This window comes from Ctenopharyngodon idella, chromosome 1, assembly GCF_019924925.1.
Source record: "Ctenopharyngodon idella isolate HZGC_01 chromosome 1, HZGC01, whole genome shotgun sequence".
Taxonomy (NCBI): domain Eukaryota; kingdom Metazoa; phylum Chordata; class Actinopteri; order Cypriniformes; family Xenocyprididae; genus Ctenopharyngodon; species Ctenopharyngodon idella.
The window spans coordinates 26,753,140-26,768,770 of NC_067220.1; the positions used below are offsets into that span (position 1 = coordinate 26,753,140).

General features: G+C 37.6%; 2 protein-coding genes across 2 annotated transcripts in view; one reads left to right on the forward strand and one right to left on the reverse strand.

The window, feature by feature from the left end:
* Positions 1-4,703, forward strand: part of pcca (propionyl-CoA carboxylase subunit alpha) — a 54,751-nt gene extending 50,048 nt beyond the window's left edge. The window contains exons 22-23 of the mRNA XM_051887791.1: positions 1,796-1,873; positions 3,774-4,703. Coding sequence (XP_051743751.1) covers positions 1,796-1,873; positions 3,774-3,842 — 147 coding nt within the window. The 3' untranslated portion in view covers positions 3,843-4,703. The remainder of the gene's footprint in view (positions 1-1,795; positions 1,874-3,773) is intronic.
* Positions 4,704-5,385: 682 nt separating this feature from the next.
* Positions 5,386-15,631, reverse strand: part of marchf4a (membrane-associated ring finger (C3HC4) 4a) — a 51,724-nt gene continuing 41,478 nt past the window's right edge. The window contains exon 4 of the mRNA XM_051887870.1: positions 5,386-6,098. Within this exon, the coding sequence (XP_051743830.1) occupies positions 5,635-6,098 (464 nt within the window). The 3' untranslated portion in view covers positions 5,386-5,634. The remainder of the gene's footprint in view (positions 6,099-15,631) is intronic.

Sequence of the window (15,631 nt, forward strand, 5' to 3'; positions counted from 1 at the left end):
TGCTAACTCACTTCCGCATTTTGGCCTAAAAAAATTATGTCATACCTGCACCACTCTATTGCAGCAGTTGGGCAGTAGAAATGCGACTTTTACGTTGGTTTAAAACATTTAGAATAACGGCACATTTCCGCCACCCACTGGACTGGAGTGTGCAGCACTAGGTGGCACACAAAGAAATGTGTTTTTTTTTTTTTTTACTGTTAAAGTTTCTTATAGCTACACTATGTAACTAGTGATTAAATTACAGAACTACAAGTTATTTGTACAGTAACATTTGCGCAAGTTCTTCCGCTGTTCTGAATCTGATGGCTCAAGGTACACTGGTGTGCCCGTGGATATCATACAAGTGATATCCAATGTCACTCAAATGAATGAATAAATAATGAAAAATGGATGAATATTCGTATTTCGAGCAGCTACGTACCTGCTCAAAAGGCATGTAGCTTATTTAAATAACCTGACAAAAGTTTGGCAGTGCTGACATTAGGCATAATGATTGCGGTTTATATCAGATCAGGGAAAACTGTGGAAACTTAGTTAGGCTATTTATAGACATTATACCAAAGTAATAACTGGTTTAGAGATTGCCATTGATACCTACATTGGCTAAACATAGCTTGGTGAACCTGTCAATGCACAGAAAATGTGATGCTATATAAACTAAATGTATTTCTGAAAATTTAAACTTACAGTAGAGATTTTCAGATCAAGCAAAAACACGATTTGGGATGTGGATTAATTGTGTACTCCCTCATTATTTAAATTTTTTTTCATTTTGACCAAAATCAATTACATAGTGTTTAAGTACTCTTGTTTTTTTTTTTCCCCAAAAGAAACAAAAGCCTGTGTTGAAAATAATCAATGAGTCACTTGTGCTTAGTTGCTGCCACTCTTGGTGCTTTATTAAGCATTAAAGTGAGTCCTGATATGCTGCCATTGTATTAAATTCACCCAACCAGGTATTCATCAAATGATTTCCTTTTGTGTTCCACAGAACAAAGAAAGTCATGTTTGAAATGATGAGTAAATGAGGACAGAATTTTCTATTTCGAGTGAACTGTTCCTTTAAATTACATGATTTGCATGGGGATGACATCATTTGTAAAGCTGACAGTGCACTTCAGTATGACAAAATGTCTCTGTGTGTGCGCGCGTGTTGCTGTCAAGTTGAACTGAATGTGTCCTGACTCAGTTTGTTAATGACTTATATATAATGCACAGACCGACTGGCTCCGACTAATACATCTGAGCCCTTCCAGTAAAACATCTCATTCACTCAGCAACGTCACACACACACTAGAACACTGCAATGAAGAGCTCTCACGCTGATTAGTCACCACACACACACACACACACACAGCAGTGACGTTCACACCACCTGATTTTACCACTTCTGCATAGACAAGACAGAAATTAGTCCTTGTGGATGGAGGGAAACAGCAATTCCTTAGTGCTCGCTTATTTCCATAACCCATTTCCCTAATGGAGAGTTTGATAGATATAAACAGAGGTTTCTTTTATTGATTTTGCTCTCACATTACAGTGAGCTTTGTGCGTTTGTTAACCGTTATCACTCTTCTAATGCATGCGCCTTTATGAAATGATATTACAATATTCCCCTGCTCTTTGTGCTGAGGTCGTTTTATGTACTAGACCTGCACGAGTCTGTCAAGTTAATAAATACGTCGTGAAGGGAGATATTCTGTGAGTCATACATTTCAGGATGTTATTAGAAAGTACTCATTGTGGAATGCCTGTTGTGGTTTTTGTTCTTTTATCTGTGTGTGTTCTGAAGGTTGCAGAGGGACAGGAGATTTGTGTGATTGAGGCCATGAAGATGCAGAACAGCATGACCGCAGCTAAGGCAGCCAAGGTGAGCTCACTCACACACACATACACACACAGACATACGTTGATACATAATCCTCCTCACTACTCTGTGCATCATAAATCGATTTGACATAAAGAACATGCTCTTCCACATACCTCAGCTACATTACAGTACTCAACACCATGAGAGAGAGAGAGAGAGAGAGAGAGAGAGACATCAAGGGGCCACAGTCCATTATCCACACTTGTATTCTGACCAGACCACTTAGCTACTGTGAAAAAGTGTCTCCCTTCTTGTCAAAGAGCTGAAACCAGATTGTGGTCATGGTGTTTATGATTCTCTTGATTGACAGCAGTGCATTATTGTGCTTCATGCCAGTCAAACCTAAATTTATTCAGATACCTTGAACATTTCATTCATTAATACAGTTTATTCACTATAGTTTAAAAAAATGGTAATAAAATATGACAAGATCACAGAGTTAAACTGTGTCAGAAAAATCTTAATTACGTCAGGTAACACTTAAGCAAAACATGGTCAGGTCAAAGTGTCTGAATAATTTTTGGTTCCAAATTTTTATCAATTTTACTGATAGTCCACTGTATGAAGAATTTTTGGGTATAATATTTCACAGTTTAGTTTTCTATCCTCACTTACATAAATGAACTATAGCCTCCTGTACCCACTAGTAAAAATATATCAAAAATGTCTGCATAATTTTTGGTTTGACATACAGTGCCCATATGTGTGTGTGTGTGTGTGTGTGTGTATATATACACACACACACACACACACACACACACACACACACACACACACACACACACACACACACACACAAATTTAAGCTTGTTGCAAAGACATTTCTAATTTTCACTTAGTTTGAGAAACTAAAAATTTAAAAACTATACATGTAAAATAAAAGTATAAATGACTAAAACTTTAAAATGAAAATGGACAATATAGAAATAAAAAACAAACTCATAACATTAATGAAAACTATAATAGTATCTCAGTGATACTAAAAAAACACTGCTTCATGCAGTATTTGTCTTAAATATTTACTTAATATTTGTGTAGTAAGTATTTGTGTATTAGTCTTAAAATACTCAAGCGTTAACATTAGGCTGTATCTAAAATTGTCCCCTATACCAGTGGTTCTTAATCAGGCACCCCCAAAATGTCTTAAAATTATTTTGGATTTAGTTATATTGACATAATCTGATTTTAAATGCTGAAAAAGCACTAAAAATGAAGATGTAGAATGGGTCTCATTCACTAATAATTGTGTGGATTATTTCGTATTTGTACGCACAGGAGAAATTCTCACAAATTCTCTGCCTAATTCACAACACGTTTGTACGCACATGAATTTGTTCTTAACATCGCTCTGATGTTAGTGAATTTGTAGTATTCTAAATGAGCGGTCGCATGCACAAGGCTAGTCATTTACGTAAAACGTGCCCAAACGATCTCCATATAAGGGCTTTCCATATAAGGACTTTCTTTTCACAGCCTTTCATCACTCTCGTCAAACTTGCCGCTGTTTGCGGACACGCCCTCGCCCGATCCTCGAGCAGTGACAAGTGTGCCATTCTCACCAGTTCTCACACTAAACACCTTTTAAACAAACCCAGATTACAGACCTCTCTTGAGCCATCTGTACACATGCGTGCATCTGTGTTTCATATCATTGCAAATGGTTGCAATGATATTTCTCATGTAATTTAATTAAAATGAGAACATAAAACATCTTACCATTTGAGTTTTCTGTCTTCGTAATGCGGAAGCTTTCATTTCTAATTAAATAATTTTCTCCATTGTTTCTCTGGGAAGCTTCCTGTTGTGTGTTTGATTGACATTGATGAATTAGTGAACGCAAAAAGCTTTTGCAGATGCAGAATGCATGGACCTTTCTCATATAATGCGTGTTGTTGTTCAGGTGAAGAGTGTGCACTGTAAAGCTGGAGATACAGTCGGAGAGGGAGATCTACTCGTGGAACTGGAGTAGCAGGACATCATCATCTGCAAACAAAGACACTAATAGAGTAGATGGAACATTCCTCCATTTGTTCTCTTTTCCCCCTCATGGTTTTACTCTCTTTTCTACATTGACTATAATGTATCCATCTTCCTGGAATTCCACTGTATTCCAGTGACGGAAATGTCAAAACGCTTACATTCTCTTGTGCCTTGGCCCTCCGTTGGAGGTTTTCTTGTTTCACATGGAACCAACCACAATTTGACAACATCATCATCATCATCATCAGTGATAGTATTTAAACACATCTTTAAATGCAGTCAATGAAAGCTGTTAATACACTCACTCCTTCTGTGTACATTTAACCTTGTTTAGAGAAGTGCTGTGAATGTTTTGCTAATTTTTAATTATTAGGTTATAGTATTCAATGATTTTTCTGTTCCATGATTATTCATATATAATATGGCCTATATATACTTTTCACCATCAAATCACCTTCAAATTGTATATTTAAGTGTTTCTTCAGAATATATAGATACACACCTCATGTCATCAAATGCATTAAACTAGTCCAGAAACATGCAAGCTAATAATGTCACATGATCATATGTGATTATTTCTGCACAAGTTGTTCTTGGGTCTGTAGGCGCACTATTGAAACATTTCATTTGCTTTATGCTTTAAAACTGAAAGAAATGGAGGAGTGGGCCATTAACAGAAGGGGGAGGATATGATTACTCAGAAACAGACAGCTGTGGTCAGGCTTGGAAGCCAGAAGACCCACTGGCTCTGGTGCTGTTTCCTGTTTTGTATCACTAAGCCACTTAGATCCGCTTTCTGTCTGTATTTTGAGAAAAAAAAGTGTTATAATAAAAATGGGATTAATGTAAACATTCCAAGTGCTGTTGATTGTTTGAAGCCCCAGGCTTGGCAAGGAAACATAAAATGCATTACTTTAATTAATGATTTGATTTGTGACTGGAGTCAACTCTTTTCTCTCATTGCATAAGAGAAACAAACACATACAACAGTTAAACCAGTTGGATTTGTCTTTTTTTTTTTTTTTAATGTAGTAACCTTCTCACATATTTAACAAATGTAAACAAAATATGTCCAAGATTTGCCTCAAATTGAGTCACTTTTTTTAGTAGTAGTTTGATTGCTGCACGTTGTCTCCACTGTAACGTGGTTTCCTGTTATTGATGTACAAGACTGTCAAAATCAGAGAGGATTGATTTCCCTAAAAAACTGTAACTGCCTAAAAGTGTAAACACAATAGTTTGATCCTTCAATACCCCATTTGGTTTAAGAAACAGATTTAGACTTGCTTATTCTCACAAGTGCCGCATTGACATTTAATAATAGGATTTTATCTGAAAATACAACCTGTAGTAATCTGAAAATCAGTGTGATGCTGCATGTATTACATAAAACACATTTGTTCTTCACTCCGAGCCATTTTAGTTCAGCAGAGTGGCTGTCAGTGTAGAAACTGGATTGCATTGTTAAGGTTGTGCTTCAAAATGGTCACAGCTCTGACCTTGAGCTGACAATAAACACTCAGAGACTCCACTTCACTGACCTTTGACCCTTCTCAGTGGCTCGCATTTCTAGTATGCAGCTTTATGGCCATAATCTTTTCTGTAGCCACTGCGAGAGAAACTGCTTTCTTGTTTTATTCAATACTGTAAAAAATAGAAAAACAAAACTGCTTAAACTCGGACAGCACTGCACTGGGTCCTCAGGAAACACAGTTTAATTCTCCTCAGTGAATCCTTCCTATAAATACGTCGCATGCAGAGATTCAACCGTAAACTAGGCCTCACACTGTAGTAACTCTCATGACCAGTTCGCGGTTGCTGTTGCTGGTCTGTCCGCGTGGCTCCTGGGGCCTCAGGTGGTGGCTGAGGAGATGAAGGATGTTGTAAGCACAGTGGTGGTCTGGCAGCGAGGGCTGTCCATTGCTGGGCTCAGACGAGTCCTGCGGCTCTGTCGTGGCACCTGCTGCCAATGGGACGGAGTTTGTAGTGGGGGTTACGGTGCCCGCCGCGGCTGCTGCAGCTGCAGCCATGAGGGAGGACGTGGAGGTGGAGGCTTCGCCTTCCGTACCGGTCGGCCCCATGCGGTGCGTCAGCGGCAGAGAGAAGGTCCGGAATGTGGTACCGGTCTTCTGGTGCTCCTCATTGTCTTTGACCTTGTCGTAGTTTAAGACTTTCCACTGTTGATTAACAGCCTGCCAGCGGTTAAAGATGCGAAATACGGAGGGACCCTCGTGGACAATCAGAGCTAAAAGAGAAGGATAGACGGATTTGTTAGTAATGGATAATGTACAGTCTTCTGGTGAGATCTTAAGGTACTTTGTACAGTGCCTAACTAAAAATACAGATTTAATGTTTTCAAAAAATTTTATGCAGTACAACTGTTTTTTACATTGATAGTAATAAGATGTTTTTTGAACACCAAATCATATCAGAATGATTTCTGAAGGATCATGTGACCGAAAACTGCTGGCAGCTGAAAAATCAGCTTTGCCATTACAGGAATACATTACATTTTAAAATGTTATTTTAAATTGTAATATTTCAAAATATTGATGTTTTGATTAAAAAAAAAAAAGTAGCTTTGGGGAGCATATGAGACTTCTTTCAAAAAACTTTTTTTTTAAAATTTGAATGACCCCAGACTTTTGAACGGTAGTGTATGTAAATACAACCATTAATGTCTTTTAAATGATATGCTTAAAGTCTTTTGTTATGAATCAGTGGTTCGGATCACGTATCAAACTGCCAAAGTCACGTGAACCATTGAAATTTCAAAATAGTTATGATGTAATGAAGCCTCGTTTACTGAAATCACATGACTTTGGCGTTCCGAACCACTGATTCGAAACAAAAGATTTGTAAAGCTTCGAAGCAGTGTTTTGAAATCGGCCATCACTAGATATTGTTGAAAAGTTGTTATTTAGTTTTTTTGGCGCACAAAAAGTATTCTCATTGCTTTATAATATTAAGGTTGAACCACTGTAGTCACATGAACTGTTTTAAATATGTCTTTAGTAGCTTTCTGGGCATCTGAAAGTGTTAATTATCTTGCTGGCAATAGAGGCCTCACTGAGCCATCGGATTTCATCAAAAATATAATCGAGTCCCCCCCCAGGAATCGGGTCTCCTTTAGGACCCAGGCGGTAATGCCTGATCAACATGATGTCTTGACTAATTATTATAAACTATTTCACTACTGTATGCTGTTTATTCTAAGCTAAGCTAAGCTAGCAGGTTAATCGGGTAGATGTATGCTATGCTAGTACATTAGCTAACTAAAAAACAGTACGAACGAAAAATGCTATAGCTTCAGTTATATACTAGTATATGAACCATATAATTTAAAAGACATTAATGGTCATAATAACGCATTTTAAACTGTATAAATCATAACGTCATTTTGCAGGAACTATAATCAGGTGCTAAAAATACTACCCATTAAAAGTGAACCAACTGGATCGCTCTGGGTCCTAAAGGAGACTGATTCTTGGGGGGACTCGATTTTGTACCACAATGTTACACCCCTACTTTTGATAAATGATATGCAAGATGGCAGCAGTTGCATTTCTATGAAACACAATAGAACGAGTCCATGTTGTGATACGAGACACATAGCACTGGTTTCAGTTGACCGGATAAGTGGCATGATTATAGTGTTGCTGTGGATAATGGTGAATAACAGGAAATATCACACTGTTGGATGGGACGACTGACCAATCAGAATCAAGTATTCCAAAGAGCTGTGTAATAACCGACTGCTGGATTCCACTCATATTTACACGGATAAACATGAGCATCATGTGAACTCCACAAAAATATGAATTTCTATTCTATTTCAAAACCCAGAAACTGAATACTTTTACTCAATTACATTTCCCAGGCAAAAAACGATACTTTTTACATCTCTCAAATCATTTCGACTGCTTTACAGAGGTCATCATGACATCTGACATACAAGCCAACTGAATTAACATTTAAGTACTTTTTCAAAATATGGTGCCCCACTTTTCTGTATTTAATCACTTTTGGCATTTCATAACCTCTTATGTATAAAAGAACAAATATTTGATAAGAAATTGAGTGTAATTCTGCTATTAGTAAACACCGTATGTCTTGGGGCTACAAGGTTGATTCAGGCATTTTCTCTCCACTTATGGAAAACATTTACTTCAGAACATTAATTGCAAATTTTGCAATGCACAATGACAAACAAGTATTTAGGAAAGTGTTGAGGTGCTATCAATATGATTTCTTTATATTTTGCACACCTCTGGCTTGGTTTAACTCACACCATTGTATTTGTTTCTTCAGAGGTCCAGATAGAAAGAGAGTGGTTAATCTTTTATGTGACAGTGGGTTCCCCTTTGAATGTCTGCAAGACCGCACATATCTTTGCACTTTTTACACACACACACACACACAGCTACTATCTTCCCCCTTTCAATTTTCACTCTCTGAGCTCTGATGACAGTGAAGCTCACTTTTTTCATCTCTCTGCGAATGTGAGATTACAAAGGCTTGTATTTTGTGGAGGTGAAACCGATCTCTGATCACTGTGAAAGGCTAGTGGCCTCCCTAGAGCCCTGAGGTTCTCCTCTCACTCTAGCTGCTCCAGAATCAATGAAACAGACCACTAACAGACGTTATCACTGTACACTGCAGACCACTAAAACAAGCAGCATGAGAAGGTAATAATAACCCACGGTTTTCAATCGACTTTTGTACAACAGCCTAAGCCAAAGCCCTGCAGTTGAGAAAGCTGTAAATGCTGGAAATGAAACAAGACTGCACCAAATTTGTTTCACCTTTCATATCACATAAGTCATATTTGTTCAGTTAAATGGGGGGGAAGAGCGTTAATCTTGGTGTTGATGCTATAGTGGTTGCTGTTATTAGCTTTATTGGAACAGATAACTGGAGTTTCAGTAGACAGAGCAGAATTAATGTGTCCACAGTGGCATTTATATGCAGCAAATGTGTATGAGTTGAAATTAGGTTGTGGAGGAGTTTATTAGCGTTCCAGCATCATGAAGATGCTATTGCTGCTGCAACCTGATTTTCCATACTCTTTCTTTCTCTCTCTCTCTCTCTCTCTCTCTCTCTCTCAGTCACTCTTCCCAAGTTGGACTGCACATCCTCTCATTACAAGGAGAGAATGTGAGACGTATTGATTTAACACACACACACACACACACAAACACGCACATTTTCCTTGCGCCGAGAGGATAGCTGAAGGAAATTCTCAGGGCAAAGCTTGAATTTTTATCAGCAGATTCTGCTGTAGTGTGGGATTTTTTGGCTCCCAACCAGTCCCACAGTGGATGGGAACAGGGCTCAGCTGTGAAAAGCCACCTGTCTCTTCTCTTAGCCTCACTCTCCATCTTTCTCTCGTTCTCCTTCCTTTTTTGTTCCCATACTCCTTTCCCTGTCAGATGAATCTACATTATGGCAGATGATATTAAACTAATGACTATAATTAGGCACAATATTATGTCATATTTCAATATTAACCTGAAAGCTGTATGAGTAAGAGCTCATCCCATCTGAGCAATCTTGAAAATGAACAACAATACTTCTTGGGTAGTTCTAAATAATAATATGCTGTAAAATAGTAATGAAACCAAGCAGCAACCTCCCTCAGTTTCTCTTGAAGCCAATACGGAAGTGACTTAAACTGCGATTTATCGACTGGCCGCTAGGGACAGGCTCCAAAAGAGAGCAGAATCTCATTGACTCCCATGTTAAAATGGCCAACTTTACAGCAGAAAAAAACATGTTTACAGCCTGGATCAAATTGTGGTTTTGGTCTATACTACTAATTTTGCCCTTCATGACAACTCTGAGGGGGGTGAATTTTTTTATAACTCATCCGTTTAAATTATATTAAGCCTTAAAGTTCTGCATAATTAAGGGCGTGGTCACTTGAGTGACAGGTGAATTGCGCTGCTGTCTGTGAGCCGTCATGTTACCTCAGCTAATTCCAGCCACTGAATTTGGCATCTCTGCCGTGTCTGTGCTTTTTTTCGGGATTATTTTATACAATTAAAAAAATAATATGGCTTGCTGCGTTAATGGTCGAGACTCAAGACAGATGTGCGTCTGTGTACATGTGCTCGCATGCGGAAGATATACAGAACACGTTGGATCGTGGCATTGGCTAAAAGTTTTGTTCCTGAGATTTACTACAATGACAATGGTGGGAGGATATAAAACTCTGACAGCACTGCTTGGATATAACTAAAACTGCTGCATTTTGAAAAATTATACTTTGGACGCGGGCTCATTTATATAATCATATACAGTTTTACAATATAAACGCTGCTCAGGTTGCATAATTTCTTGAAGAACGATGATGGAGGGCAGATCATTCAGAAGAAATGTGATGCAAACAATGGATAATATATCAATATTTCATGAATTTAACGCTTTTGTGGACAAAAAGTACTGTTTTTTGTTTTTCAATGGATACTCATCATTTACCCAGGGCCACGGATTGGATTCATCTCGCGATCACTATTTCATTATAAAGGTATGAAGTACCGTTTGATTTTTCGTGTTATCATGTGCACACCCGACACAAATTGCAATTACTGGTGCTGCTGGAGCATCTATATCGTAAAAAAGACACCGTAGATTGACAGTACACCTTTAGAACTTTCTAATGATATAACATATTTATTAACTAATAAAGATAACAAGTTATATCATTAGAATATTAATATTTTAGATAGTATCTAAGATAGATAGATAGCTCCTTTGCCTGCTAACATGATCACGTTGAGCTAGGCGGGCATGGTTTCAGCAGCCAGGCACCTCAGTTCCAACCACGTCCTGCCTCTTTGCCCATTTTCACTTATCCGGGAGTGACGCGCTGCTAAGATGGCAGCGGCCTCATTTTCGCTTCAAAAATGCTCTTCAGAAATCTACGGGTGACGTCACGGACACTAAGTCCATATATTTTTAAAGTTTATGAATGAAACACCTTTAGAAAAGCTTTATAATGTTTCTTGCAGTCACATCAAGCTAAATGAGAAAACAGCTAAAAAAAAAAAAAATATTATTAACATACTAACACATATAATTAACACATATAAATATTATGTAACAGTGACAAATTCTAATGATTTGTATTTACTTAAAGAAATTTTGTCAGCTTTACTTGAATTTATTTTGTTCATACAACTAAATTGTTATTTGTACAAATTACTCAATATAGTTGCGTGGAACCCGCTTGACACTGCTTTAAATAAATCCAAAATTCCAACAATCCAACTATTTTGTATGATGGCAAAAACAATCATTTGATCACAGTTTTGAATCAAAGTTCGAACTGATTCGAACTTTATGAAACAATACTCACAATGTTGCTTAAATATATATTGGCAGCAAATTTATTGCAAATATATAATAATATTATGTAATGTTGTATTACTTATTTGTAACCTCAGAATCTGTTGACTTTTCATGCATTTTCCGCACTGCTTTTGAGAAAAATATGGAGAATACGGTGTAATACATTTCACTGTAAAAAATGATGATAGTACAGTTTTATTGGTAGCTGAAAGCATCAACAATTATTCAAAATATTGTATAAACACACATTTTGGATAAAAGCATCAGCTAAACGAATAAATATAAATGTTGTGAGATACCTTGTTCGTAATACTCTCAGACGACCTGATGCCCCCTTCCTGTCAGGAGAAGAAATAATAAAAGGCTAATGCTATTCTCAGTGATAGTGTTTCAATGAAACGATCGCCTTTAGGCATTATCTCCATTCTCTCCACCTAATCAGACAGAATGGACTCTTGTTCTGTCTCCCTCCCAGTCTGGCTGCTTAAAGAGACAGAGCGATACATCAGAGTGAGAAACTCTTGAGGAGCTCTGCCATTGATCTACAGCATGCACACGCACAAACGGATGAGCCACTAAAACAATCTCGACATCACCATTGTTCAGCTCCATCCCATTCACCCTCTCTCCTTTTTCTTGCAGTAGCGATTACCCAAGATAGCGCCGCTCTGAGAAAACCTCATTATTCCCTCTGAGCCACTGGAGAGGTGAAACAGCCATTCTACTTCAGCTTCTGCAGCTCTGTGATGCCCATTTAGACTGCAGGTACTTGGCGGCAGATATTTTATGTTGCAGCTGTCATTTGTGGATGTTAAGGAGAGGGCTGCAGTTGTTGACACTCTTGCTGTAATTCCCATATGACTTTATGTCCAATCTGCAATACATCAGCATAAGGAGCTGTCTGAACCTCATACATCAAACTGCAGCTATAGTGCAGGTACTCTGTCCAATACCTGTGCATTTATTCAAATGGCCACGTTCACACAGCAGCAGTACTAAATATAGTTGTTCCTAAACATTTTTGCTTTGAAACTTTTTAAGACCTAAGACATTAGAGGAAATTTCAATGAAAAATGTTTTATTATCTGTTGTCCATACTGTAGTGACAACTCACACTGAAGTCACTTTCAAACCAAGCAGCTTTCTGTTGGTCAGTGTAGCAAATTTGCGTGACCAACTTAACCCGATATGAAATCTGCACGGGAAAACGTAGGAAAGTGAAATGAAAAAAAATTTTAAAAAATAAATCACAAGGTCTAAAGATGTTTTTCAAAAGTTGAACTTCTCTTAACATGGTTTTTAGAACGACATGTCATGCATGAGATGCTGCAAAATACATGAGACCTGAGTGCAATTGTCAAACACGTCCGTCTAATGGATGTTTACCAAAAATAATGGTGAACAGCAACGTGGAATGCAAAAATGTTGTTCTGTAAACGGTCCCTTAGGGTTTTTTCACACTGGCACTTCTGGTGGGCACTCAGGTTTGTTTGACATCAGAGTTTGGTTTGTTTGGATGATGTGAACACTCGTAAAATGTACCCGAGTGTTTAAAAATGTAGTCTAGGGACAGTTCATGTGCAAGTTTTTAATCGCAACACAATAGTTTAGATGTGAACCACTGAATGACGTATGATTTGGACAAATTTTGTGTGTGTTGTTCTGTGCTGATGCTTTGGAAACGAACTGGAAACAAACCCAAAAGTTCAAAAACCACAAAAGTACAAAAGTGAAGCAAGCAACTATCCATTTTGCCGCATTTTCCTACTTAGTTGTTATCTGACAAAAGGAGTAAACAGTTGTCACTTTGATGACAGACGTACCATGGTTCTGACCCAAAGAATACAGTGTGAACAGAATCCAGCAAGGTCAGGGAGAGAAGCGGAAGCAATTGCTTGGTTTGGACCAAGCAACTGAACCAAGTATGAAAGCAAGTGTACTTTCAACCGTATTTACAAACATGTGACTCTCAAATGATCCTGTTCATACAACAGTTGAGCTTACACAAGCAGTTTCAATGTTGTGTGTGAATGAACAGCCAAGTTGAGGCTCGTTTCTGTTCTTGCAAAAGTTGTAAATAATGCCTGTATCTGTGACGAAAATAAATATAAAAAATGGTGACTTTCATAACACTGGAAAGTCTCATTACAGTTAACATGACTTTATTTGATTAACGAGCCCAATAGAGGGACGAGTTCATCCATTATCCAACAGTGGCATTGAATTGTTGAGTGTGGAGCAAAGCATTCGGGAGGGATCCAGACCACAAAACTGATAAAGGCTTTGATGGAAGACAGTGATTGGAAGGGCTCATAACTCCATCTCTGTGAGTTATCAGAAACCCCACAGGAATACACAAAATACACACGTCAAGTGTGTGTGCAGTGTAGACTGGCTATAGAACTGCATGACATGACAACTAGTTTTCCAAAGCGAGTCCATTTACCCAATACAGGCTAACTAAAATAGTAAATTAAGGTTTGAGTCCTGATAATTAAGGTAGTGAGTTTGCCTATAGAATATATTTAGCACTCTAAAATGTGACTAACTGCCATTTATACTGCTACTGTGTGAACATTTCCCTAGTTACCGGTATCTGTCATGTCACTGACATACAAAAACCTGGAAATTGCAGAAAATAGGGGTTTTGAGTGAACAGAGACAGAGCTAAATATTTAGACGAGAGAGAGAGAGGGGGAGAGAGAGAGAGAGAACAAAATGGATGGAACCAGATAATTTTTGGCTGCATATTTAAGAAAATGAAAAGAGCAGGAATTATCTCAAATAATTTAGAAATAAAAATTGAATTCTTAAGTCGCAATGCAAAGTTTTTTTTTTTCGCTATCTGTTGCAATGGTTACAGGCATCACTCAACACTATTTAGGAGTTAAGGTGCAGTCACATTTACCATTGCTCTGTGAAATTTTGCAGGCAAAATCCAGTCATTTCAATAGGAATCTGTGGAATCAGGAATTTCATGAAGGTAAAAAAAATATTCCATTCTTTTTTTTTTTTGCTAGGTGCTGCTCTAGTTTTAGCTGCAATAACCCCCACCCCCATCCTCTCTTAAAGTGGTTTTGTTACAACAATGCAAATCTAGCTGATGCTTAATTGAAAAAATTATCATTTAATTAGGAGCACATTCCCTCTGAGAGACAAAAAGACTGATACAATGTGTGTGCGTGTGCTATTTACTGCCTAAATTGTATGCGGATCATGAGGGAGCAGTGTGTATTTTCTTTCATAGCGATGCATTAGAAGGATCACCCCTTAAGCTGGCCTGATTAGACTATCTCATCGTCTCGCCTTTCCTCCAGAGATCAAACTCATCATGTCCTTCCCTTTAATACTTTATACCAGTGTGACAATGCATTACATACCATAGAAAGTTCTAAATATTGGGCCTATTCACTTCCAAATTACATATGACAATTGTTATATCAATGCAATGCACCCTATTCACTCTGAAGGACAGAGCTCCTGAATTGAGAGGGATTTGCTCTCATAAGTGATGCGTTTAGAACAAATATATTACTGAACCTTCATTTTGTGGAAAGTATACTTTTGCATCAAATATCGATCCTTCATAATTCTCTTTCCACTGATTGGAATCCTTGGCTGCATGAGAACAAGTGAGCATTTTAGAATCTATGGCAAAATCACATAAATGACAAACAAACTGCAAAATTGCTTCCTTTAACTGATGATTGTTTTTACACTGTAACGGCCTTGTGAAAGAGAAATTCAGTTGAAGGGTCATTCCAAATGAGAGAGAGCAAGTAATTAACAGTGTTGGACACTAACAAAGTGTTTTTTTTTGTTTTTTGTTACTGTACTTAAGTTTTTTGATATACTTTATCAGAGTATTTTTATTTTGGGAAACTTTTACCTCACTACATTCCACAGCATAACATTCTACTTTTTACTCCACTACATTTCATAAAAACATGCCATTCCTTGTTATTTGAACTGAAGAAATCGTCACCTTTCGAAATGCGATAGCAGTACCTGATTCATGAACGAGATGATTCTTTTCAATTAACCTGTTATAAATTGGTTCGCAAATCACACTTAATGATTTATTTGTGAATTGGACTGATCCGATTTCAGCTATTTCTTGAGTCATCTACTCACTGAGTCAATGATCTGGTCAGAGTGAGTTTCCAGGAAACCATTTATTGAATTCACAAGTCTGACTCAAAATTAGCTGAGAACATCGGAGCGTGAGTGTGACTGACGGCAAAATGTAAGTAAATGAAAATCATATTTAGCTGTTTGTGAACTAAATCTGTTGTAAAAGAGCGAGCTGTTTAAGCACATTGTATGAAATGCTTGAATGTGGACATGTCCATATTTGTGAATTACCATCTGAACAGGGTAAGCCTAATGTTAAAATAATGCAAATTAATGCCCTGCTGCCATAAG